Here is a 26,785-nt window from a genome sequence, read left to right as displayed (position 1 = left end):
TGCACAGGTTGCAAAGTCTCAGTTATTCACTAAAGGCTCAGTGCCAAAGAGCCTCATTCCCTTTGCCATTCATTTTGGAGAATGAATAAATTTAGGCAAATCAGGAGCGGGGTAAATCTGGAGAAATTACAAAGGGGAGGAGTTCACCTTCCTGCCATGGCTTTCAGGTCTGTCCTGGAGTACTTACTCCAGTATAAAACTGAGAGCAGAAATATGATCACGTCCTGAGGAGTCTAATCAATTCTGGTTCCAACACTGAGCCTGTTTAAAACAGAGAATGGAATTGCTGTTCCTTGCTCTGTTCTCTCTGCACATTCTCAAGACAGAGGCAGTAGGTAAGTCCTTGCCTGCTCTTTCTAACCCTGTGTTAAGGTTATTCTGATTTCTGATTTGTTTCTGAGTGTCAGGACACACAGCACAGGCTCTCTGATTCTTCATATGGTAAATGAACAATGATTTATTTATTTCTCTGTGTTTTATTATTTGGGGTAAAACATCAAGTATAGGCTTTTCTCATGAATGAATGAGTGCTTTTGGGTTGTTTTGGTTTTTTTTTTTTCACCTTTAGAGATTCTATCTGCCTTCCTCTTCCAAGGAAAATCAATGAGGTTTGACTAGATCTCTACAGCTAATTAGACATGTGCATTTATATCGAAACATGATTTCTTTACCTGTAAAACTCCTTAAAACTTAAAGCAAATAGCTTGTTTTGGTTTTCCACTCCTATTGCTTTGCTGTTTATGATATAAGGTGAAATTCTGCTGAGAGAGAGTGAACAATATGTCTTTGCTGCATCAGCCCAGCAGCCCCATCTATTTTTGCTCCCTGGGCACCATAAGTACACTGAGCACTTACCATGGCTCGATTAAACAGTGATCTATAATTAGTATTGAAAAATGCAGAAGGCATTTTTACGCTTCTATTTAATCAGCGATGCTGCAACACTGAACAAATCCCCTTTCCTCTGCACACACAGGCACACAGCCCCAAAATTAAACCCTGCAGCTCTTCAAAGCGAAGAAGGGTCTATTGTTTGCACTAAACTAGACCAGAGTGCAGGGAGGGAAAGAGAGCTCTGGTGTTATCAGAGGTGTCGGGGGAAGCACCGACAGTGGCTGAAGGGAGATGCTTTTAAAGCAGATCAAGGTTCAGAGACTTCAGGTGACAGAGGTGCACAAAGTGCCTTCAGGAGCTCAGTCTGAGCACTGGGGAAACTGAGGGGCTTTCCCTGATTTTATTTCTCTGTTCTTAATTAATTCTCCATGGCTCAGGAACCTGCCTTTTCCAGGCTCTTACCTGAGAGTCCCGATACCTTCCCTCTCCTTTAGTCCCTATTTCCCTCTTTCCTCAGTGTTCTGTTCTCTCTCCAGAGGTTCCCTCCCGTGGTACAGGTAAACACAAACACAAACAGCCTTTGCTTTTCCAAAGTCTACAATGAGTGTTTGCTTGCTGTTGATCACTGACTGATTAACACTTTGCTAAATTTGCTGCTCTGTTAAGGGATGTATTATGGAAACTTGAATGACTACCTAGAAAACCTTTGTGATTTTATATTAGGTAAGTGTTAATAATTAATGTTTTAGCAGATGGAAGTAATACAGGGGATGCATATAACATTTTGTGGGTGTTTTTTTGCCCTAATCCTGATTAATTCCACTTTTTTCCCCAAGTGTAGAGCCAAACTACACAGTTATTACCACAAAAGGAACCTGCTATCCCTTCCACCTTCTTTTCCAAACTTTTCCTGAAGTAGAAGCTTCACAGGATACATTATGCCAAGTTAAAGGCTGCACATTTCACGAAACCTCAACTTCTGAGAATCAATTACTTCTTGTTATACTCAGAAAGTATCTTTTCTAAAAAACCAAACATTTCCTTTCCATCTTGCCCCTTTTCAGAACCAGCTTGAGTGAGATCCCCTGACCAGCTCATTTAAGTCACCTCCACCTGGGCTGTTCTAATCTGGGCAGTTCATCACTCCCCACACTTAAACACTCAAATGACTGATTGCTAATCTTTCAAATTGCTTTCAGCCTTGACCTGTCTTAATATTAAAGCACCTGGCTTTTAAAATTACTACTAATAGCACTTCCAGGGTTTTGTAAGGAAGGAAAATTCATTATCCCCATTCTACAAGAGGGAAACCAGGGCACAAAGGTGCACTCACCTCACCTGGAAGAGAAACAATCTCCCTTAAAGCTCTGTCCAGCCTCACATCCACTGACTTATACAGGTCTCAGTATATTCCTTTACCAGCTGCACTGCTGCACCTCAGAAGGATGGTTTGATTCCTTTGAGAGCCCAGGGATCTGGCGCTGCTGTTGGGCAGAAGAGAGGCCAAAGGTCTGCAAATTCCAGTAGGAAAGTTCCCAATATTTGAGAGAGGTTTTATTAATGGTGGATTCATTCCAGGACCATTCAGAGAGCAGGAATATCCATCCATTCATCCATCCATCCAGCAGCTTTCAGGTGGGGTTAGAGCAAGCTCCAGGTGTTACTGAAAATAATTTTCTTCAAGAGGAATGGAATGAACCCCAGCACATTTTAACTTTTTACTTTATCACAGAGCAGGGCTCAGCCATGAGGAGACAATCTCCCACAGTCCATGCTCTGGTGCTCCAACAGATTGTTACCTGATAGAACATGATTCCTCTAATTTTCTATATTTCTGCTCACATACTTTCAACTTTGAGGAACATAAAATTTACATAACCATGCGGATATGGACGTCAGCTCTCACTCTGGGGCTTCCTCAGGGCCATTCAAGTTCAAAAGATACCCAAAAGCCCCATGAACAGCACAAAAAGGGATGCTGTAACTTCTTCCCTTTCCAGTTCTGATGGTGTGGACTGCACACACATTGATGGTTGCATCCCAAATCCGTTTGAGGGTTGGCAAAGTTGGGATGCTGCTGCACTTAAGACACACTCTGGGATGAAAAGCTGCATTTTTAGTTGATTAAGAAAGAAGAAGAAGAATAATTGCAGTGCAAGACCTGGAACAGAGAGAAAAGGCAGTAAGTCATAGCTGCTTTAGGCAGTGATCCACAGGTGCTTTAGGAGGTAGGGATTGCCTGAATTTCCCTCTCTCCACCACTCTAACCAAGCACACGAGTCAATACAGCTGACAAGCTATCACTGACATTATCCCAAAGTGGCTGCTCGACTGTCTCAGTGCAGACAGGCTTCTGATCTCAAGGAAGGGTCTTTATGCTTAGGGCTTTCTTCTCTTCCTCCCTGGCAACTTTCAGGGTGCCAAAACACATGTAAAGGTTTATCTGAGGATTGTCATCACAGGCAGCTCCCCTGTGTGCTGGGGATTTTGACAGGATACTGGGGGTGCACTGAGAGTAAGAGACTCCCCCTGTTTCATTTTGGGGGACAGAGAACCAAGCCCAGCAGGCAGAACACAGCCCTGTGTATCACTGGCAGGATGCTAAAAAGCAATTCTGAGACAGTAGGAGAGTCATATATGGGATTTCTCACATTTCTGCAGCCTGCCAGGTGTGACATCAAGATATATCTGTGTTGCATGACTGGGTGACTTTGTGTCAGACCAGGAGAGCCTTGAAGCCCTTCCCAGCATGGGGTTGGGAAGGATGTGTGCTGTGCAGACATGGCTTGCTGAGATCCACATTCACCACAGATCCCAACCTGCCCTCAAAGAATTACCCCTGGAAGGTTTGAAGGCCACCTCTGCTACCTCCCTCAGGAATGAATCCCACACTGCCCCCACCCTCACACACCAGGGTGGATCCTGCTCTGTTTGATCCATGCTGTGCCTAAGGCAGCACATGGATATGAGGTGCCTCACTGGGCATCAAGGCTCTACTCAGCTGATGCATCCAAGGGCATCCCAGTTGCCAATCCAGCCTCTTTGTTCCCTTCCTTGCAGCCTGTTCCTGGTGACACATCAGGAATGGGCAGTTTTCCAGGGACACAGTGGCCCCAGTCACATTACTAATACTGCATTTAGGGATCAGCCTGAGGAGCAGGAGAACACTCCAGACTCATCAATTTGTGTGAACAGGCTGGAGCTGACCTCATGCAGGACTGCAATGTGCTGCATCACCTCCTCCTTCGCCAGCATCCAAGATTCCAGGGCTCTGTCCTGCTGCCCTTCAGCTCTGGGGGAAGGACAGGAGCGTGGCAGAAGCCCCACACAGCAGCCACACCCAGGTGACAAGTGACATGACCCCAGCTTAAGAAATAAATACTCTCCTTTCTCCTACAGCAAAAATATCAGCATAAGGACTGGAACATCCCTTTCCTGCTGCCAGCTGGGCACTGTGATTCTTAAGAAAACTGGAGCCGCCTTTTCTCCTGGCTCTTACACTGAGATCTTGAAGATTGGAATCAGAAAAGCATTTTCAGAGACAGGTGCTGCTGTGAGACACTTTTCCCTCAGCTGCCCAAATAACCAGCAAGAGCCTTTAGGTGTTCAGGACATGCTGCAAAGTCCAGTGCCTGTCTCCACAGGAACAGGCTTTTTTTCCCCTGTTTTTGGCACTGCAGGAGATGCTTTGTTATGTTGCAGAATATATCTAATGGCCTGTTATTAGATTTTTAGTTATATTTTTAGCCATAAGATCAGTCATCATAAACTCAGCATAAAAGACTGCAAAAGGACAGCAAAGCCACAAAGGGGTTTGTTTGAATTTTATTTTAAAAATACTTCAGAAAAATTCTGAATTGTATTTTTATGAAACAAAGCAAGGCAAAATCCCTCACAGAGGCCAATCACCTTAGCCCTTGATACTCCTTTTTTTTTGTTAAAGATCAGCTTCTGTCTTTGTACAGCACATTTATGAGGACACAGATCTATGACAGAGGCTACCCCAGTATCACAGGTCACAGCTAAAAACGTTCTCCTGGCTCTGACACAAAGGAAGTGGTTTGCAGATGTTAATAAGGCACAGTCAGAATCCTTCACCCTCTGGGTTTTTGCTTTAGTTTATGTGTGTTACAAAGACCTCACTGAGCCAGTGATTTATGTGTACATGTGATTTATGTGTACACGTGCAAACTATAAACACTGTGCTCAAATCAGATGTGGTGACTTGTAATGTTTCACCACTCCAATAAAGCCCATTTTCAAGGCTAAATCCCCTTTAAATACCTTGGAATGTACATGCATAAAGATATATATCATTATGAAAACCAGAATTCCAGGTAAAAGTGAAGAGAAGAGCGATGGATGATGACAAACACTTGTTTTTACAAGGTTAGGATACACAAATTCAGGAGTAAGCACTTGGAACTGATTTTGTCTGTCAAAGTGGCTGATTGGGGCTTCCTGAGGATGTGTAACACTTAAGAATGTATAAATAGGCTTATCTATACATGCTGAGCTTGTGGTCAGCATTCTCATTAATTATAAAGACAGATAACAACTGCTTTTAAGTTGTTTTGTCTTTTATCCTAAAAATAGTAAGTTTTACAAAGCCTGCTAAAATTAGGACGAGCTCAACACAAACCAAAGCTAAAAATACATCACGTGCAAAATCAGCTTTTGCCACTTCCATGGAAAATGCTGCAAAGGTGACAGCAGATTTTGGGATGGATTTGAAAACTGTGGATTATAGAGCAGTAAGGAGAGCTCTGGCACTGAGGGCAGCCTGGGCTCTCTGAAAGGGAGCAGTGCAGACACACTGACCCATGTGTCCCAGAGAACAGGGAATGGTCAGCCAGGAGGTGGCTGAAAGGGTGACAAGAGGCTAAAGGGACAAACAAAGGAGTCAGTGAGTGAAAGGGAGAAGGGATTTGAACTAAAGAGCAGCACAGGATATTCTTGCTGTCCCACTCCTTCTGGCTGCTTGCGGCATTAATGTCATTTGTGCTTCAAGAGATTAAATCCAGTTAATAAAAACAGCGGTCAAATGTAAAATTCATGACTTTCAGCCACTTTGTCAGAGGGACAAAACCTGTTTTAGTGAGTCTTTTGTGCATGTGAACAAGTTAAGAGGGCATTTTGGGCCCCCAGAACACACCTGTCCCACGGCACTCACTCCGAGATCGGGCTCCGCGGGTCCAAGTAGGGCAGCAAACAGGCAACAAGTAGGACAAAGTAGATTTAGGAACTTTTATGGAATTCAGGCAATCTGAGCATGGTCCAAAGAGCTTAAGGGTCTTTTCCTAGATCACACAATAGCGGCTTGGCAGCTGCTCCCAGCCTGGCTCCCAGCCAGCAGCGCTGTCCGGCCGCCTGCCCGGCTGAACAGAAGAGGGAGTTCTCGACGGGGGGAATTTTCTGCCTGGAGCTTCCAAACGAGGCCTGATAGCTAAAACAATTGAAAACGTTTACAATGAAATGAAAACAATACGTAATTGTATTGTTTTCCAGCTATTCCCGGTGCCAAGAAAACGGCTTTGGTCAGGAAACCAGTTGTAAGTTTGACAAGGAAGAAACAGAGATAAGTAGGATTGCTCGCTTGCCAAGAGAGACTCCCTAAATTTAACTGTCCTGAACTCTGGGGAGGAAGAGCAGGCCTTCAGCACAGTTCAGCCCTACTCTAAATTAAACCTGTAAAGTCAGTGTGACACCTATGGTGTGGTACATCACTACTTAAATCAAGGATCCATAACACAAGGTAAAAGCAAAATATAGTTGATAATACAGTAACTAGGTCCAAGTGTGTGTGTGTGTGTATATATATATATATAACTGCAATTATTTCAGCACCTCAGCTATAAAAACAAAGAAACAGAAAATAAACACTGAAACACTGAAAGACCCACTTTCTGCTGCGTTTCTCCAGGCAACAAAATAAATGACAGGAAAGAAACTGGGTGAGCTGAGGAGGTTTGACTGAAAGAGCAGTCAGGTGAGAGGAGAGCAGGGTGGGACCTGACAGGTACCCAGGCCCTGTAAGAAAGGGGGCTCAGAGGAAGAGGGATGAAGGATTTGGAAGTTGAAATGGTGTCAAGAGATGGGACAAAGGATGGACGAAGCAAGAACAGGAATTACAGATTAGCAGGGAACTACTTGAACGCTGTAAACACCAGGGAGGGAAAAGAATTGTTTAGGGTGGTTCAGTGATATTTCTAGGAGTGAAGGGATGCAGATAAGCAAGTGGAAAATGTAAGCTATTCCACAGGAAACACTTCCTGATGGTGATGGCTAATAGACTGTGGAACAGCCTCCTAAGGGAAGTGGCAGGAGCCACTCAGACAATTAAGACCAGACTAGACAACATACCTTAGGGCCTAATCATGCCTAAGACCACAGACAACTGACTGGATGTGACAAGTATCTTTCCTTCTTGCTTCAGAAATAAAGCCCTAAAGCTCAGGGGAAGAAGAGAACTATTGTCGTGTAAGGTCCCCACACGTAGAGAGGAATCACACCTGACTCAGATAAAATCCAAAGGCAAATTTTCCTTGTAAGTGACACTGGGGAAGGTTCCTCCTGAGCAGTATCTACACAAAAGGTCCTGTTCTCCAATGTTCCATTGCTGCCAACCAAAAACGTATCTAATTCACAATAAACGTTAATTCACTGTTTGCTCAGGCATTCTGCAATGTTTAATTAGGTCATTGTTTAAGGTTTAACAGCTTTAAGGACATTTTTGTTATGAAATGCTGAATTTATATCCTGTTCTACTTCACTGATACCATCCACCCCTCTAAACCACAACTGAGATAAGGACTTGATAGAAAACACAGATCCTGTCTTTGTTCATAGATACCAGGAACTCACTGGAACCCCTGCAAAACTCAAACACTAATTATTAGTTAGGATTCAACAGAAGAAGGGATGAACACTCCTGAGTGCTGGATGTGAGGCAGCTGTAGCCACCGAGGGCTGGATTTTTTAAATTTCATTTTATTTTTAAAATCTTTTTTCTCCCCTTCATCTTGGTGCCATGACTGAAAGCCTTTCAGGGTGCTCATGGTGTCAGTCTACTCAGAAGTGATTGAGACCCACAAGTTTATCTGAGAGAACCTGCCAGCACCTGTTCAGGCAGTAAAAAGTCAGTGATTGTTTTGTGAATTCAGCAGTAAAAGGCTCCATAACCCATTTCCACAAAACTGAGGTGCTGATTCAGGACCATTGACAACGTGATCCTGTGACCTTCACCTTCCCTTTACCTTCCCTTGGTGTTTGCTGTGGTTGTCTTTGGGTTTTGTAGTTCTACAGCCCTGGTTTAAAAGCTCCACAACCTTATCCCCAATGAACTGGCTGCACTTACTCCCAATTGTGAATCCCACTGACTGGAAAATCCAATTTGCACTACAGTAGAGCTTTGATGTCTGAGCCCTGCTCACCTCTGTGCAAACCCAGGAGTTTGGGGTAAACAGCCTGGGGTTCCTCACCTGACCTTGAGTTCTCACCTGGCAACTCTCCTCTCTGCTTTAACTCACCTCTCAAAGGCTTTGAGAGCAAATCTTTGCAGGTGGCTGTCCTCTCATGCCCAGGTTATTCCCTGCTTTCTTTCTCCTAAAGGTTCACTCATGTATAAATTGCCAAGAAAATCCCAATTCTGATGTGCTGGTGTGGAACTGTTAAAGCACAGGCTGAGCACTGAGTTGCCAAAAATATGCCTGGAGTCATTTATCCACACAAACATTGACTTATGGAACAGAACCAAGCATGTGAAGGTCTCCTTACCTGGTGTTCTTTGGGCATTTATTGATCAGAATATCGATTAAGGCACTTGGTGACATTCTGTGCCTGGAACTCCCTGTTCTGCCGTGTCCCAGTGGGGATGAGCTCAGCTGGAGGTCAGGCCACTCTCTGGTGCACACACAGGCCTGGAAAAATGCAACCAGCAAGTTTAGGAAGTGAAGTTTTGTGTTCTATCAGAAGTCTGTCAAAAAATAAAACCTTGTCAAAAGGGATTTTTTTGGATGATTAAAAAACATTAATGGAACAACACCACAGAAATCCCTTCAGCTCTTCCAACACAAACTAACAATGCTGTTTACTTTTCCTCTCAGCATTACTAAACACTTGCTAAACTAGACAGTGAGTCAACATCATTTGTGGTTTTCTGCATAAATTTAGTTTCTGTGAAAGAAAAGCTGGAACTCTCATTTTTTCAAGGTTGTATTAATTGCCACAAGCTTGTCCAAGTCTCCCTCTGGATTATAGTTACCCACATTTTATGTCAAGGCTGTGTTTATAACTTCTAAATCCTTCATGGATGGATGTATTGCTCTGCTACTGATATCAAGGTAAAGGTGGTAAAAGCCACCATGAGCCTTTCAGCAGGTGTGTTATAAATTACAAATTCTGGTAATTACCAATCTAATGACAGGACCCTCCATAATGATCCTTAAAATTGATTTGCCATTTCGTAAAATGTCTATAATTTACTAATCATGAGAAAACAGAAGCTCTAGTATTAATCATGATTATAAGAGGTTTTGAATTGTTATGGATTGAAGTTTGATAGCCTAAGAGAACTATTCCTGTCCAAGTCCTTTTGAAATTTAGAACTGTCATAAAAAGCCACTGAAGGAACCTGTGACAACCAAAACAGTCCTTCCTTTCCTGACTAGATCAACACATACTCCAGTTAAATCAGCTCTTTTCCTCTGAACTTTGCATTTCTTCTGGCAATGAAAAAATAAAATTAAGATGTTCTACTGAAAAAGTTCTCAGCCATCTCTGTGGGATGGATCACAGCTGAGTTACACTAACGATCCTTCAGGTCTTCCAGGAAGTGGGATCCTTCATTTCTTCAAATTCCCTATTGCACCAAGTAACCTTTAGAATAGTTCCTGGAAAAGAGTGAAATAAGTCCTCTTGCATAAGTGAATTTACAAGTCTATGAAAGGTTGGCGAGTGCAGAACTGACAAAGGGGATTTATTTTAACACTACGTGTATTCAAATGTGGAACTTTTGCCTCAAGAAATTGCGGAAGCCAAGATTTGAAAATCAAATTATTTGGAAGCCACACAGAGTCCTAATGATTCCTGCTAGAACTGTTGCTGGGGGGAATGTTACCAGGTAGGAACTGATTCAGTAAAGACCAGGAGGAGATCTAGAGAGGGCAGAGGATCTCTTCTAAATTATGGGATATCAGAACCCAGCTGGACTTGCTGCATGGTGCTCTTCACCCTGCTAAGGAGTCTTGAGCAACTCAAGGTTTCTCTACAGCTGAAGCACTCACCTCTGCCAGCCCTCCTTGGTTGGATACTTAAGAAATGAAACATCTTACCTGAATAAAATCGGGCAGAAAACCCCAAGGAATTCTCAAAAACATGTGCCCAGTCGTCACTCTCTGAGGATCCATTTCACTGCTGATTTTGGAGGGGGGGACAATTTGTGCAGCTTTTCATTCACCTAATTTTGAACATCTGCTGGTTTTATTTCTTTTTCTTTAGTGGGAAGCCACTGGTGTTACCGGTCCCAGAAGTGTGAACACCCGGAGTGTGAAGGTACAGCTGACCAAGTGATTTTTTTTCCAATCACATTTGTGATTATTCCATTTTGCAAAGGGGCTCTGGAGAGAAATAATGCAAAATTTCACACAACTCAGCACTTAATGCTTTATGTACACACCAGTGCTAAGCAGGATACCCAGGGGAGGGTGTTTTGAAGATACTCGTGGTGGGGTAACTGTTCATTTTGTTTCAAAATAACTCCAAATGAGCTCCAGAGGAGATCACCCTGATGTCTCCAGTTTCCCAAGCAAGAGTATATTGGTTGGGTGGTTTGGCTTTATGAGGGATTTGCTGTCTACAGAAAAAACTTGTTTCCTTCACCCTGCCACAGATCCTCACCAGTGGCACCTGACAGACGCCGCCTGCAAAGGGGACAGACAGTCCCCCATCAACATTGTCACCAAAAATGTCGTTTATGACAAGAGCCTCAAGCCTCTGACTTTTGAGGGATATGATGGGAAAGGGTCTTCAAAGTGGAATGTGGAAAATAATGGACATACAGGCAAGTACTGCCAAATACTGTGGGATTTATCTGTGCCTTGCCTTGGAACCAGCATTCGCTTCTTCCACGTCCTGGGCACGGTGCTGGGTATCCCTGTAGCAAGGAAGCACAGATGGGATATCAGCCCTATATTTCAGAAGTGAAACATTCAGAACACTGTCTGAGCTAAGACTTTCTGGGAATTTTGTGGGAGTTATCAAGTTTCTGGGTTCTGGTCGTGGCCCTTGAGCATCTCAGCAGAAATGGTTCCTATAGATGTGCACAAACAGAGCTGCCCAGGGAACTTCCAACCCCAAAACCATCTGGGATGAGGATTTGGGGGCTAGAGGGGTTCAGGACAACCCTTTAAGCAGAGACACATGATTTTCTGCTGAATGCTCCTAAACCCTTCATTTCTGAGCTTGCCCTTTGCAAACTTTGCTTCTGCACAAAGAATTCTGCTGAAATAAAACATAACCTGGGACACTCATTCCACCACTGGCTCGAGGTGAGTGAGTCCTACCAGCTCTTTAAATAATGAGCTGAAATCTTCTCAGATTTAAACCTGTTCTCTCTCCACACAGAAGGTAACCTGAGTGTGTTGATCAGCTACTTATTGATTCAGTTAACAGTGAATCAGTGAAGAGTAATTTAGAACTGTTGCACTTCCTTCGCCTTTCTTCACTAAGAGCAATTGTAATGATGATGCTTCAACAAAATTATGTTCAATTACTTCAGCTTTAAAAATAAACCTGTGGTCTATTTTATTTTAAATCATCTTCAGGTGTTCTTAAAACCTCAGATGGGTTATTTGAACTGCCAAATCCTTAAAGCAGAAAGCAGCAAGTGGCAAATATCTCCTGGCTTAAAAGGGAAGGGTAGGAAGGCAGCTGGGGAGATTTGAACAGCCAGAGATTCTAGTTTAAAACACTGGTATTGTGACAAAGCAGAAGGAAAAGGCAGTGACTTTTCACTGATATGTGGGTTAATGACTCTGCCATTACAGAATGGTGCTCTAGAATGTCCACCTTGCAGTCCCTTTTACACAAAAATTAATATTTATAAGGATTGCTCAGAACTCTCATCTTCCCCAGCCATGCATGAGGATTAGGGGTTTAAAATTTCCTCCTTCTGAGGGCAACCAGTTCCTGGGCTAAATGAGTACAGCACTGGAACAGTTATTGCTTAAATTCCCACTGCAATTAGAAGCTCCAGGTGAGATTAAACCATCCCTGTGTTGGGTGATGGGCAGATAGCAAGGGGTAGTGTCTCAAAGGTCCCACAAGCTAAATAAACAAAGCCTAAAAGATATGTGACTCATCCATTTACAGATAAAAACACAAAGGAACTAAGTGACTCATCCAGGTTCATTTGGAATTCAGAGCACAAATGAAATCTCTGGGGCTGCAATCCAGAATTTTCCTCTGGGGCTGCAATCCAGAATTCCCCTGTGCAGAGAAAAGTGCTGTGTTTAATGCAGAGATCCTAATAAGTAAAATTTAAAATTATATGTCAAATGTATCAAGGAAGTGATGATGATGTCTAGCTGGAAGAATATGTCCTAAGAACATTTTGTTTTGCTGTTAACAGCAGATCAAACATCACATTAAACAGATATAATGACTTAGATTCTTAGGCTTAAATTGCAGCACTACTCTAAATTAAAATAGAATGTCTTTGAACCCTGCCTAAAATAAATGTTACAGTGCAGATAACAGGAGATTTAAACAATGGTTAAACCCAAATAAACTGTGATGAATACTTTGATAGAGGGTGTTTTCCTAGACAAAAAATGAAGGAATAGAGGGTCTTCTGAAAGGTAGAAGAAGCTCTGACTTCTGAGGTCATAATGTTTATAATTCATTCCAAATTAAACTCAGCTATAATTTTGTAAGAGTTCAGTTTCTGCAGAGTTGAATTTCTGGAACAGTTGGTATGAAAACTCAAGCCAGAACTTTTGGATAAAGCTGAATCTCTGCTCTCACATCCTATCAATGCATGATCTGATTTTTGCCCTTAAAACAATTTCCCTTTTTTTCCCCCAGTTAAGGTAACACTGGATGCATCCCCGAAAGTTGGAGGTGGGGGTCTGGCAAGAAAATACAAGGCAGTAGAATTCCACTTGCACTGGGGGGTCCCAAGTCTGCAGCAAAGCAGCCCAGGAGTGCAGCAATACATCCCTGGCTCAGAGCACAGCATAGATGGAGAGAAATACGCCATGGAGGTGGGTGAGAACCCCGGTGGGTTATGGATTTTACTCCAGAACTCTGGCTTTTCAAGATGCTGTTCAGAAAAACTCTTGGTTGGATCTCCTGGGGAAGTCTGAGAGTGGAAATATGGAAGTGAGGACACTGCTCACTAACCAGAGCCTTGGCTATTACTGTGTTACAGCTGCACCTTGTCCATATAAGAGAGGATGTTCCAAGTGTAGCAGAAGCCAAGAAATACAAGGATGGTTTGGCTGTGCTTGCCTTCTTTATAAAGGTAGGCTGTCACATTTTTAACTGTCCATCTCAAACCTACCAGCAATTTGGCTGAGTGATTGTTTATGCCAATATTACAGTACACAAGACCTAACCCTCCCTGTCTTCTGCAGGCATTCTGTCAGCACTGAGTTCCTCTACCCTCTTCTATCCTGCTTGCTGCTGGTTTTTACCCTTGTGGTTCTTTCCTGCTCTAATCACAATTAACTCAAAGCAACCCGTGGCTGAGAAACGCACGATTTGGAATCAAAATGTTTCCATTTCAGGTTGACGAGGAAAATAAAAATTATGCAGCTCTTCTAAATGAACTAGAGAATATTCAATACCAAGGTGAGAAAAGACACTTGTGACGGGGGTTTCACAGGCTGGGCAATGTGGGAGGTGCATGGGGGGATCAGGCTGAAGATAAATGTGGACAAAACCTGCAGCCACAAGTGTTACAGGCGGTATTTGCCCGTGGTTTGTTCAGGGCTGTCAGCACAGATGGATCCTTTGCCACTGAGCTCCCTTCTCCCACCTAAGGAAGAGCTTGGGAGGTACTATCGCTATGAGGGCTCCCTCACCACCCCTGACTGCTTCGAGGGTGTCATCTGGACAATATTTGAGATGCCAATTGAGCTCAGTCTTTCCCAGGTGAGTCAGAGTGGAGGGTCTGCTTTGCCCCTGGGGCTGCCTGCCCACTCCCACAGCACCACAGCCTGACCAGCTGCTCCCCTGCCCTGTCCCAAACACACACTCACTTGGCATCAGCCTAAATGTAATCCTGAGTGCCAGCTGATTGACCCTATTAAATCACCTCTGGAAAAATGGCAGGAAAGGGGAAGGAAGGGGAAATGACGATGGGAAAAGAAAGCCAAGAAAACCCCCCAGGTAATTGCCCAGCTCAGCGCTTCGTCAGCACCACTTCCACTGCTGTCACCCGCTCACTCCCAAATTTCATGGCTTTTCTCCCGCTGGCAGGAGACCAGAACAGAATAATTCCAAATCCAAACTGTGAGCCTATCAGCATCAGCTTTAAGCAGCCCATTTTCGACCTGTAGAGAGGAACAGGAGATTGAATCATGAGTGCCTCGAAAACACGGATTGTCCAGAGGCTGCACGGTCTGGCAGAGGGCCAGCACCTGGACTTTAGCTCCTTGCTCACAGTTTGCTCACAGTTTCCTCACAGTCCCTCAGTCACAGGGCAGGGCTAAGCCAGGCACAGCTCAGCATCACACGGTGCTGTGAGGAATTTGGAGCAAAGACAGAAATCCTCGTGCTCCTACCTTGTGGCACTGTGACGTGGGGGACAAGGACAGGGCCGCGTGCGTCAGGAGGACGGGGGTGACCAGGTTCTTGAGGTGAACAAAGCATTTGGCTCACACAGAGAGGAAGTGCCCCTGATTTCCAAGGCTGGCAGGAGTCATCTGTGGGTGACCTCTGGCAGTGGCCCCTGTCACGGTGTTTCCTGCAAGCTTTAACGCACCCACACCGCTCAAACCCGCGGGTTCGCGACACCGCAATTCCCAGAGTCCTGCGGGGGGAAAAAAAGAAGGTTTAACGATCTATTCTCTCCTTCTCCACCTGCAGCTCTCTCAGTTTGCAGCTCTGCACTTTGATGGGAAGAACTCAACTCACATGATTGAAAATTTCCGGCCCATCCAGCCCCTGAACGAGCGCAAGGTGTCCTGGTCCAGCGCCAGCACCGTCCTGCCCCCGGCAAAGCTCCTGCTGCTGCTCCTCACACTGACGTACTTCCTGAGCTCTCCTTCCCAGTGAACATTTCTCACCTCATTCAACGTTCTGCTGGGTTTTTTTGCCCTCTTTTTTTTGTCTTTTTGTCTTTTTTTTTTTTGTTTGTTATTCTTGCTGTTGTTGGCCCTTTGTATCAAGCAGCCTCTCTAATTACCAACTCGTGAATCATATCTCAGTACAGAGTGTAACCTTGTCCTCCTCCAGGCATTAACCAAGGACTGTGCTGCTCTTACAGAAAAACCCGTGGCACTAAACCACCAGAATTCAAAGGAACTGTAAGATAAAGCTGCAAAGATTCAGTTTTAAAATAAACCAAAGCAAAACACTCAGAGGAAACATTAGGATGGATTAGGACGGATTATCTGCAAACCTGTCACTGGAAGGACACCTGACAAGCTGTACCCAGGACCTTCAAGAGGAATCTGTTCTTAAGTGCCTGTGAAGGGGTTTGTTTGGAGTATGTTTACACTCAACACTGCAAAGCTGGCTGTCATTCCTATAATCCCAAACTGTCCTACCTGAAGGTACAACACAGAGCAAAGAAAAAAAACGCTCACACACAGTGGAGCAACATCTGGGTCACCCCCTCTAGGGAAGGGTATGTGACAAACCTCATTAACACAAACCTCCCCTTCTTCCTTCTATAGATCTGAATCCAGTTTAGCTCAGGATACTGGATTCCTTTCACCTGATCTCCTGATTCCGGTTTTCAGGTTTCTCTCTTATTTATTCATCCCTTCTCTGGGATGCCAGGGCCAATATGATGTGCCACAGAGAAACAGGGAAGCTCATCCCCACGGACCAGGGGCGCGTCCGTGGAAATTCCCTCTCTTTGGAGGGTTGCATTTGAAGCACGGGACTCTGATGATCCTTTATAGTTTTTATCTGCCTAATAAAATGGGACAGCTCAAGAAATGGTTCTTTCTTATATATATATTTCTTTTGTATAAATATATATAATTTTTAATAATAACACACCTGCAATATTCACATGTGGTAAAGACTCACAGTTTTTCCAAGAAGATTTTGATCTGAACTGACACCTTCAGATCTCACCCAATTTCTTACAGAAAAGATATACAGAAATTCTTTTAGAATTTTAGATTTTGGCCACATCAAAACAGGATTTCACATTAGCAGACTTGCATTTTTTTTCTCTAAGGTAGTGTTTGCAGGGATGACTTTATACTACAGTTACATGGCCATTTTCAGGAAAATCCTGGCAGTGAGAGTAACCACAGCTCACCAAAGGAGAAAAAACAGGGGGGGAGGAACTATTTTCATATTTATCAGTCAATAATATAAGCTTTAAAAGCACACATGGGAAAGCAAATCCAACTATTTAATGTTTAAAGGAATGATTAATACTTTAACTGTATTTTTATGTAACTGAAAGACTTTTGAGGAGCAAACATAAACAAAATATTAAAGTTGAAAGAGACCTATATTTGAATTGTTTTGAGTTTTTATTTCTTTCGTCCTTGCTGAAGGGGAATCTACAAACACTCTTTCAGAACAGGAATGTGACTTTTTTTTTTCCCCTCCTGTTTTCTTCACAATATTTAGGGTTGGGTTTGCATTTTTGGGGAAGGGGGGCAGGGATTTGCAGCACCTGGGGACGTTTCTAATGTCAGCAGGTTTCTGGAGATTTATTTCACCTCACCTGGGTGTTCTCTGCACGCAGCAAATTGCTGCTTTGTTTTCTTGCTGTTCAACAAGCCACAATAAATGGAATATTCTGAAAGGCTCAGTTTTTGTTGCTGTTTCAAGACCTACGAGGCACCATGACACACTGAACTCCTGCAGGATTGGCAGCTCCTGTTTTACAGAGCAGTGATGAGAAGGTTCCTCAGGATGCCTCACTGAGAAATGCCTTTTGCACTGATAAAAATGCACAAGAGCCCACCATCCCTCTCTATTCAATAACTTCTCATTTCATTAAGGATGAGTGGAATAACCTATGGAGGATGGGGGTCAGCTGACACTTATTGCTGGTGATAAATGATAAATCAAACTTGGGGCAGTTTTCACTAGGCTGTGCCTCAGTTTATCATGGAGATAGAGAGAAGCATTTACAGCCAATAATTCCAATGTGGGAGGAACTTATTTACTATGAAATATATTAGAACTAAGAGAAAGACAAAAATCTGCTGAGAAGACAGTTCTCTCTAAGTCCTCTCCTGCACCAACCTCAGCATGGATAAAACCTGATTAGACAAGTATCACAGTTTTACTGAGTGACTCAGTGTTGTGGCAATGAGGAAAAGGGAAATGCTCCAGTCTGTACCTGTGACAGTGATTGAGTTCAATCTGTCCCGTGGCAGAGTCTCCTCTTTGCACTCAGGTGACACGTTCTGTTCTGGGACAGGGTGTGACAATGACAGGACCAGTATTGATGCACTGAATAAATACAGTGCGTTTAAAATGCAGTCAAAGACAGGAAGGCTTCAAGTGGGACGCTTGAATTGCCTTTGTGAAGATGGTTATGGAAAAGTAATTTGCTGTTCCACAGGTAGCCTCAGGTGCTGATTGTCAGGAATTTTGTCTATGCTGTGTTTGGCATGAAACTTCTTATATTGTGAAGACACCAGGAAACGAGAGTAACTCCTGAAGGACAAGTGGCCAAGCCATGATAATACAGGAAAGGGTGGGGGAAGGAACAAAAGGATTTAGAAGGACCCAGAAAGAACATTATTTTCCCACGTACAGAAAAGTCAGCAGAGAACTTCACTGATCCATTTCACATCTGTGGGAGCCAGAATAGATGACTGTTTGTCTTCTGGGGCTGAAAACTGGAGTCCAAGAGAAAATGAAACTACACTGGAAATTAAAATTCACTAGAGATGAAATTTTGGGGTTTAAAACAGGGACAAGCAGAGGCTCTGCTGATCTGGATCAAGTGGGACATAGAGCAGCATTTGGGTTGTAGGAAACCAGATGTATGAAGTGATGGTGCTCAAGAGGGCAAAGACCAAAACATTTGGGAGATTATCAAAGTGTGGATGTAGCTTTGCTTACCAGAGCTCTGTCCTTTGGAAGCAGCTTGGACTTTGGTTTAGAGCTGGAACTGCTGCCACGGCAGAGCCCATTCATGTGCTGAACAGCAACTGGGGACTCACCAGATCAGCAGATCCTCCCTGTTCCTAAAAACACTCCGAGCTGAGATTACATGGCTTTGTACAACACATCCAAAAAGCTCTTTCCCAGATCAGACCTTGACTTGAGTGCACCCTCCGGAGGTGTGAGAGGTGAAGGAGCAGCTCTCCCACATGAACACAAGCCTGGCGTCGCTCCTTCAAACATCAGGAGCAGGGGGTGACAGGAGGGGCAGGCACAAAACAAAAATTCTTAATACAATATGTTTTCAGCAAAACATTTTCTCAGGAAGCAGAAAGAGACAAGGAAACCAAACCATTACTCACAAGAAATATATTTACATTATCCACAAAGAATTCTGACAAACTTGGCGCCTCCATTGAACAGTCACAGCTCCTCCTCTGACAAACACCAGCTCAAAATGCACTTGACTGTACAAAATTAATTTTCTGTGACTGCTGGGAGAAGAGGAGAAAGCCTTTTGCTTTGTCCTTTCCTTCTTGGTCCATCCAGGAGTGGATTTCAGAGGAAAAACAGCAGTTGCCAGCACAGCCAGCAGCCTTCCAGTTAAAAAGATACCACACAGCAAATCCATGTAAAATATCCATCCAACCACCCATAGGCAAAGAAAAAAAAAAGGATACAGAGAAGCCTACTGAACTTCCCAGGCTGGTTTGGGAGTTTAACAAATGTGTTAATACCATGTATAACATCAACCAGCTCTGATCCAGAGACAGGAGGATCCATTGCCTGGTGCTGCACCTTGCCCAGGACATACAGCCCAGGAGCAAAAATTACACACAAAAATTATAGCTGGACTCGATGATCTTAAAGGTCTTTTCCAACCTAAATGGTTCTATTATTCTATAAACGATTCTATGAAAAATTATTACCCTTGGAGACAGGATGCTCTCTTTGATAGAGTTAAAAGCGGACTTGGTGATTTTCTTCCACCAAACACTAAAATGAGATGGGATTTAAAAACAATTCAATGACAGAGAAACAAATGACCTGGTAACTCAGAGGTTGCTGTAGAAAATGTTGCATATGGGAGAAAATCATACAAATTACATTAAAAAAAAAAAAAAGTGTGGGTTTTACTGGTAAATTAATGTGTATCCGTGGAAAAGGCAATAAAACTCCAGCTGCGATGCACTGAAGGGACACAGTAAGGAAAGGGAATCCTCCCACCACCCTGCCCGGCCCGAGGGGCTGCTCCCATGGACACAGGGGAGGTGTTTGGGCACATTCTTGAGGGATTCACCCATAAGAAATGTCTCAAACCCCCCTCACTCACACCACTCGTGCTGCTTACACAGCCCTGTAAAACATCTGAGGGGATCCAGCCTGAGGGGATTGCACCTGTGGGGAGAGAGCCAGGACTGAGGCATCCTGTGCCCGGGATACTGCTCCACCTGGCACATCTCTGTGCTCCATGCTTTTCCCGGTGTTATTTCCCTGTTTGTTGTCTCCCCCTGGACAGGACGGACTCACCTCCAGAGGCGGCGGGGCCAGACCAGGCTCTGAGGGGGCCATGGCGGCCAAGACAGAGCCGGGTGCTGGTGCCAGGCCCTGCCACGGAAACACGAACCGAGGGGAAAAGAAAGCTGGAGAAAAAAAGCCAGGAAAAATATGAAAAGAAGGGGAGGCAAGGCAAAAATTCCCTCTGGGTACAGCAGGGGTGGCAGGCTCGGGGTTGGGCACCCCCCAAAGCTTTAGCTTTGCTGGCCGCCATTTCCTGAGGGTCCCCTTCAGGCTGAGGGGAGCTCGTTCTCCTTCACCCAGGGGCGCCATCCCAGGGAATAAACACCCCACAACGGAGCAGGTGTTGTATCCCAGGGTTCAGGTGGTAGAGACACTGTGGCAAACACTGTATCTCCAAAAAAGGTATGTGAAAGTTGATTTGATCTTGTTGTAGAGGCTTGGGATGCAAATGGTCTTAAACAGAATGAAGGCCTGCCTTGAGAGAAGTCTAAACAAACTAAAAGAATTTAGAAAGTTCCATATGAAATGGGGTCATAGGGTTGAATATGTGTAAACTACTGTTCTAAAGTGTGACAGATTATACAGCTACATTAAAATCTACGTTTACTACGCAACTACTTCTAAAATCCATGGAAAGCTAAAAATCCTAAAAATCCACAGGCATCACCCCCAAAAGCAGCGCTGCTTTGGCTGCTCGAGGAGCCCCCATGAAGTGGTCTCACCAGAGGCTGCAGGGAACAGAGGTGGCACTTCCAGTGCCTTTCCAGCCAAATTCCAGTCCCTCTGGTGACCTCAGGGCCACCACTGAGGACTCTGGTGCCCAACACAGGATAAAAAGTGATCAAAGAAACTGGGAGAGTGAGCAATGGAGCAGCAGCGCCACAGTGACCTCCCCAGACCCCTCCTCAGCACGTTCCCTTCCTGATCTCCTCCAAACTCCTCCTGAACAGACACAGCTCGTTCCAGTCAACTGCTGAGAATGGGAACATGCAGTTTCCATTATGAAGTTTAAATGTATTTCCTAAAAATAACCTGCTGTTTGGGGCTTTTAGCATCAGAAATAAATCCATATACACCGATAAAACCTGATTATAATTAGTCACACAAGTAAAATTATGAGTGTAATTAACTACAGCAATTAATTGAAATGCCTTTGGGACACCATTTCCCTTCTTGCAGTTGAATGCAATTTGCATTTAAAGTTATATCGTAAATGGTATAAGATCATAATCAATTTGGGTTATTTTATTATCCCTTACCTATTAATATCTTCTGAAGTGATTTAGACATCCAGTAGTCAAACACTGTTTGGATGTAAAAAAAAATCTGAACAGCTGATACTGCTTTAATGACCATGGGTTTTGTTTTCCTGTAATCCATCTCCTAGCTATCTCTAGCTAAACTTCTCCATGCCCTTCCTTTTTATTACCTCTCAAAACTATATTGTTTTTCATCGACTGAAATTACCTTCATAATGTCAACACCCATTCCCTTCCCACATTACCAAGACTGCTCGTTGTTCCCAGCACGTAAGAGAAAGATCTTGATGGATTAGTTTGCAGACATGGGTAGTTATGAAGAATTTATATGAGATACAAAGAAAGGCAGAAATTTTACATTTTGCTGATTGTGCTGATGCTGAGATTAAACTCTAAATAAATCACAGACATTTCCTATCAAGAATGCAGTATCTTTGTAAACCTACAGTCATTTGAGTTTGTGGTACATGAAGCTCTCAGCATTGCACAAAATGCTTTCTTACATGCAGTAAAACATAATGGTTTATGTCCTGGAACCCAGCAGTGACTGCTGAACCTGGGAGCACCCCTGGGAGAACAGCAGTGACCTCCCCAAGGCAAACAAGAGATGGAGTTTAAATCTTAAAACAGCAAGATAAAGACAGAAAGTCAACCATGGAGCTGCTGAAGCTTCTCCAGCCCTGTCAGCTGAGATCCACGGTGACTGATGGTTCCCCGCTGTCTGTGCAGCCCTTCATGCCCAACACATCTAAGCAAAAGGGAGGATTCACCACTTCATTTGATCTCCTCAGAGAATTTCAGTGCTCCAGATCACTGGTTCAGCTCAAACATTTTAGGAACTGTGTGCTGTGACAGCTGCAGTCCCAGGAGTGTCCCTGTGCACAGAGAGCTCAGTCCACAAAGCAGGTTGTGAGCGGAGAAATTGCTCCACTTGCTCCAGCGGTGTTACAACAGTTTGATTGGCAGGAACACGGTGTCTTAGCAAGCACTGTGACAAGGACTCTGGTGTCACTCACATCAACCCACTGAAAGGGGTTTCTATTGTCCCCGTTGTCGTTACTGCGGCGCCAGGGCATAAACGGGAAGTTGGGGTTTATGATCCCACGGATAGGAGTGGACATGTGATGCATCCAGGCTGATTTATGCTGAAAAACAGCTATTAAAGCTCATAAAACACAAACATTCAGATTGCACGGAAACACACTTTGAAAGCCAGTGCAGTTCCTGCTGCAGCCACAGGGCTGTTGTGAGGCCGGGACAGGGAAGACCTGCTGGGACAGCAGGCAATCCACACTTCATGATTTATAAATGCCTCATATAAAGCTTATTAAAAAGCAAAATCCTGCCTGCCTGTTTCTCAGCAAGTACCAAATGACCCCAGGAAGCATTCAGCCTCAAGAAAGAGAGATCAGGTGGTGAAACCAGCAGCTGGTTTTGCTAACACGAGGTAACACAGGTTCACAGGAGGGCTGTGGGACCCCGGGATGTGCAGAACCACCTGGGAGAGTTAAACTCATTTACAAAAGAGCATGCACAGTAAGCTGTATAACATGGAATCAACTCCTCCAATAGCTCTTTTCCCTCCTTTGACTAAGACATAAATGGCTAAATAAGTCTTAACTTCTGCAGAACACAGAGCTGCCTGAAATGTTCAACTTTCTGGCTAAACACACTAAATAGAGGCTTAAAAGATAAGAATAAAGACTGAGATAGGGGTTAAAATGACTTCAACACGTGAGAAAGCAACAGTTTACTTTGCAAACCAGTTGCCTCCAGCAGAGCCCACAGCAGTGAGAGTGTAACCTGCTCCTCCCTGAGGAAACGAGGGAGAACAGCCCCACAATCGCATCTGGGCACGGCCATAAAACCTGCAGCCTCAGTGCCTGGGTGGCTGGAACCTGCTGCCAAGTTCCTGTCAGGAACGCTGGAGTGGAGTGATTAACACATCCTGTGCCCTCATTAGAGAGCAGTCAGTTATCCCGGGATAACCCGTGGCAAAGGGACTGTTCTGGGCACAGCCCATCCCGCTGCTCCCTACCCCACCCTCCTGCCTGCCTTGTCTCCAGACTCACCTGCAAGGGACCTTCAGGACAGACAGCTCTCCTGCTCCAGTGCCCTGAGCACTCCTGGGTTAGGATTTGGATGTGGTGGTTTCCACAGGAAGCTCCTTGCAGCACATTCTCCATCGACAGCGCTGTTTGTTCTTATTAAGAGGAATTTGATCATCACTGATCACTTCTACGAGTCCTCTGCCATCAGGGACATTATTTCTAATACTGAAAGGGTGGCAATTTCTTCGCTTCCCACTCCTCTCTCCTTTTTTCCCTTTTGCTAAAAAAGTGACCAGCAGGTCATTTCAGTAAGACTCTGAAATAAAAATTCAGTTAAGGTCTAACCACCAGGAATAGTCAGACAGGGCACAGCACAACCGTGGACATGCACGAACTGCAAACAGTACAAGTGACCTGCCCACAACACATTTTTGGTATTCCAGATATTTGGGGAATCTTAAGCAGTAAAATGACTGCAAAGTATTTGGTGCAGCTTGCAAGGGACTGTCAGCCCAGGTCAGCTGAGCGAGGGGGGAATTCTGCATTGCAAGTTGTTGTGGTAAAGGCAGCTGGGAGCAGGTTGAAGGTCTCTGTGAATTGTGCAGGTTGGTGTCCAGCTGACAGCCCAGCACAGCCAGCCAAAATAAATGTGGCCCCTCTCTGCAAGCATTCTTCCTCAAATACCTTCCTTTGGAGTCATCTTTTATTTTAAGCAAAATACATAAACAAAAGAAAACAGTGTCAGTTTTACTATTGTACACATGGACCCAAAATACCCATTACAATCATCACCAAAATAAATTATTGTCCCGGTTTGAAATGGTGGGAAACTTCAGTTTTCCTTTCATTCAAGTGGAGAGGATTTTATAGTAAGACATTCCTTAGGGATAATATACACTTTAATGGACTCACATAAAAGTTATCATATATTTTTATATCAAGTCTGTGTATATTAAATTTAGTAGTGTGGGAAACAGAAGAAGAGCCTGTTAAGAACTTGAAATGATCAGTTTTATGCAAAAGAAATGAAGGATGACACTTCCAATGGCTCTTGCAAGAGGCCCTTGAAACAACAGCTTGTGAAATGGAATCAGAGATTTGTGTAAAAAGTCTGTTTTCATATTGGACGAGTGCAGCCTCTTCTTTAAGCAGGTAACTGCATTTTACAGACAGAGAACCTGGCTAAGAAAACCCTTCCCTGTCCCCCTTGTCCCTCTTTTTCTTCCCCACAAAGAAAAAGCAGTTTTGTTCAGCAGACTGGAGCAATCAGAGCCATCAGAGCTCAGGTTGCGGACGTGTCAGCTTTTCCACGGCCGATCCCCTTCCCCTCGGCCATCCTGCATTTAGCTTTAAAAGGTCATTAAACAAGACACAAAAGGTGAAGTGCAAGGTTACAGATTTATAACCTGCCTGAGCAGACAGGGGCTGACAAAGGGCTGGTGCTGCCTGGGACACCAGGCTGAGGTACAGGAGGTGTCTGCTTTGTGCCCTGCAATCAAACCCAGCAGCTGAAGGAAGCAGGAGCAAACCCAGCTCAGAGTGAAATATATTCAGAGGGGATACTCACATCTGTGTCCTATCCTTCCTTTAATCAGCTCTTAACATATTTTATTTATTTATTTGAACTCTACCCTTCTTCACACTCACCTTGTCTTCTGCTGTGTTCCACCACCTGCCACTCACACGAGAGGGAAGGCAACCAGTGTTTTGGTCCCAGTTAAATCAAATAAGTTAAACAACAGTCCAAGCTCCTCATCCTGACAGATTTTGTGCTAAAAGCTAATTATTCTTCAGGTCACTCTTAATTCTTACTCCTTTAAATTGCTGCTGGTTTACAGCAGTATCTCACTGAGCTGCCAGATCTCTGGATTATGTTAAAAGCAAAACAGACTGGCTTCTTTAATTGAGGCACTATTTGGAAACACCCACACTGAAAGTAATCATCTTCTGGCTTATAATTCATTCATAATCATTTAAAAAAATAATTGGAAGGAAAGGTAAGAAGTTAAAACACCCAGTGTAACATCCTTGTTCCCATCTCATGGCCAAACTGCTCCTCTGATATGCTGCCAACTTTTTATCAAAAAGCTTCCACTAAAAGTCTCTTTGTTACAAGTTAAATGCTGGGGCTGCCTGTGCTCAAAGGGGCTGTTGGGCCCAGAGATTTATTCCCTGGCGTGGGTCTTTTAAACAGGAACATTTTTATAATCAAAACTGGAGATAAAAAGGCACGAGCACATGGCAAACAAACCTTCACCATCGCGAGTGAGGTCATCGACGGGAGCGTGTGCTAACGAGCCTCGTGCATCACTGGGGCCTTCCTGTGTGGAATCCTTTCCTGCCCCTTGGAGAAGTGTTCTGATACAACATGGATGGCTTTGATTTAGAGATCTCCAAAGGGGTTTTATTCCATATCAGAAGGAAAACATCGTGTAACAAAAGAATCCATCGGGCTTTCTGTTCTGCTTGGTGGTGGCTCACAACAGAAACCTCCAGCATCTCAACAAAGCCCTGAACCCAGGATTTAAACTGCTGCAAGAACATCTGAACCACAGAGCTCAAAAACTCAGCCACTTCAACCCTTCTGAGTTTGGAAGTTTTAGGTTAATACTGTGCTTTCTATATCATATCTCAGCAAATTTAAACCAAGATCACCCAGAGCTGCAGCAATACCTGGCCAAACTTCTTCCTGGTTTTAAGACTGAGCTCAATCTGTTGCCTCGAACTATTTCATTGCCTCCAAACACAGACAGCACGTAATCCACCACTATTCCAATTTATTTGTCAATCTAGATCCTTTCTTCTACCTCAGTTTGACCAAAACATCCAATTAATAGTGTAAAAACAATATAAGTTGCAGGATACTTTGAGGGAATAAGAAGCTGGAGAAGAGTCAGTAAGAAGCTGGAAATCACAGCTCTGCATTCGCAGGCAAGATCTGAAAGTCTAAGTGAGGTGACCTGACTGTGACAGAATAATGACAAACCAAAGTAAAAAGAAGGTATTTCAGAAATGAAAATATCTTTTTTTTTTTTTTCTAATTTACAAAATCTATGTAGGTTTTTTTAAATCACCATTATCTGCAGCATTAGGATGTGCTCTAATTCAGTGAGGACAGTGCTCTGAGCAGAAGGCTGGACTGGATCAGCTCATTCCAACCCAAATTATTTTATGATTCAATAGTTCTATGCCAAATAATACCCTGTGCTATGATTTCATTTCTATTAAGTCAATTTCTATTAAGTCTGTGGACAAGACAGAAAGTACAAAACCCCCTCCATCCCTTTGGTTTGAGTAAAAGGGAAATGTCTCTGTTCCTGTCATGAGATAAAACAGAGTCCACCTTGGTAAGGCCCCCTTCCCAAGGAGCTCCCTGTGCTTCCCACACTCTGGATTCAGGGAAGAACACGGGATTTTAGCCTGTTACACAGAGCTGAGGAACAACAGACTGAGACAACACTTCCCAAATGCTCAGCACAGTCCCCACACAGCAGAGCTCCCCCAGCCAGCCCGGTCGGACTTTGCACCCAATAAAACTCTAATGCTGAAAAAAGTCTTCCAGCAGCACTGAGATAAATAATATCCAAGTACAGGGAGTCCTGTATTGTCAGATCACACAAACACTGGAACAAAGGCTCTCAAGCATCTGCTGCTCTGTTTATTTTTCTTGCAGGGGATGGGAGTGCACAAACTCCGATCCCCCCCAGCAGCTTGTGACCCACCTGGGGACATCTGTGCTCTCCTCAGTGTTTTAAATGCACTGTTAGAAGGTGAGGGTCAGTCATCAGGTAACTGCTCAAGATC

The 26,785-nt window shown here is 44.0% G+C and overlaps 2 protein-coding genes across 10 annotated transcripts in view; one reads left to right on the top strand and one right to left on the bottom strand.

Annotated features, from left to right (window-relative positions):
* LOC113955050 (lysophosphatidic acid receptor 3-like) overlaps positions 1–23,290 on the bottom strand; it is a 32,384-nt gene extending 9,094 nt beyond the window's left edge. For 4 of the 9 annotated variants that reach the window (XR_003530402.1, XM_027660148.1, XM_027660145.1 and 1 more), the window contains exons 1-4: positions 19,681–19,921; positions 14,622–14,869; positions 8,611–8,753; positions 2,168–2,318 (exon numbers count right to left, since the gene is read on the bottom strand). The gene's annotated coding sequence lies outside the window, so the exon portion shown is untranslated. Of the gene's footprint in view, positions 1–147; positions 163–2,167; positions 2,996–5,989; positions 6,004–8,610; positions 8,754–10,291; positions 10,520–14,621; positions 14,870–19,680; positions 19,922–23,002 lie in introns of those variants that run through there. The other 5 variants (XM_027660141.1, XM_027660147.1, XM_027660143.1 and 2 more) reach the window with 5 other exon arrangements.
* On the top strand, positions 46–16,535 carry CA4 (carbonic anhydrase 4). Its single transcript, XM_027660140.1, has 8 exons — positions 46–335; positions 10,333–10,386; positions 10,724–10,894; positions 12,919–13,097; positions 13,265–13,357; positions 13,623–13,686; positions 13,826–13,989; positions 14,926–16,535. Exons 1-8 carry the CDS (start codon positions 278–280, stop codon positions 15,112–15,114), a joined length of 972 nt encoding a protein of 323 aa, XP_027515941.1. The 5' UTR covers positions 46–277; the 3' UTR covers positions 15,115–16,535.
* Positions 23,291–26,785: the final 3,495 nt, after the last annotated feature.

Source organism: Corapipo altera, unplaced genomic scaffold (genome assembly GCF_003945725.1).
Source record: "Corapipo altera isolate COAL_440 unplaced genomic scaffold, ASM394572v1 271, whole genome shotgun sequence".
NCBI classification, from domain to species: Eukaryota; Metazoa; Chordata; class Aves; order Passeriformes; family Pipridae; genus Corapipo; species Corapipo altera.
Note: the sequence above shows the minus strand (reverse complement) of the source record. Positions and strands in the feature narration are given on the sequence as shown.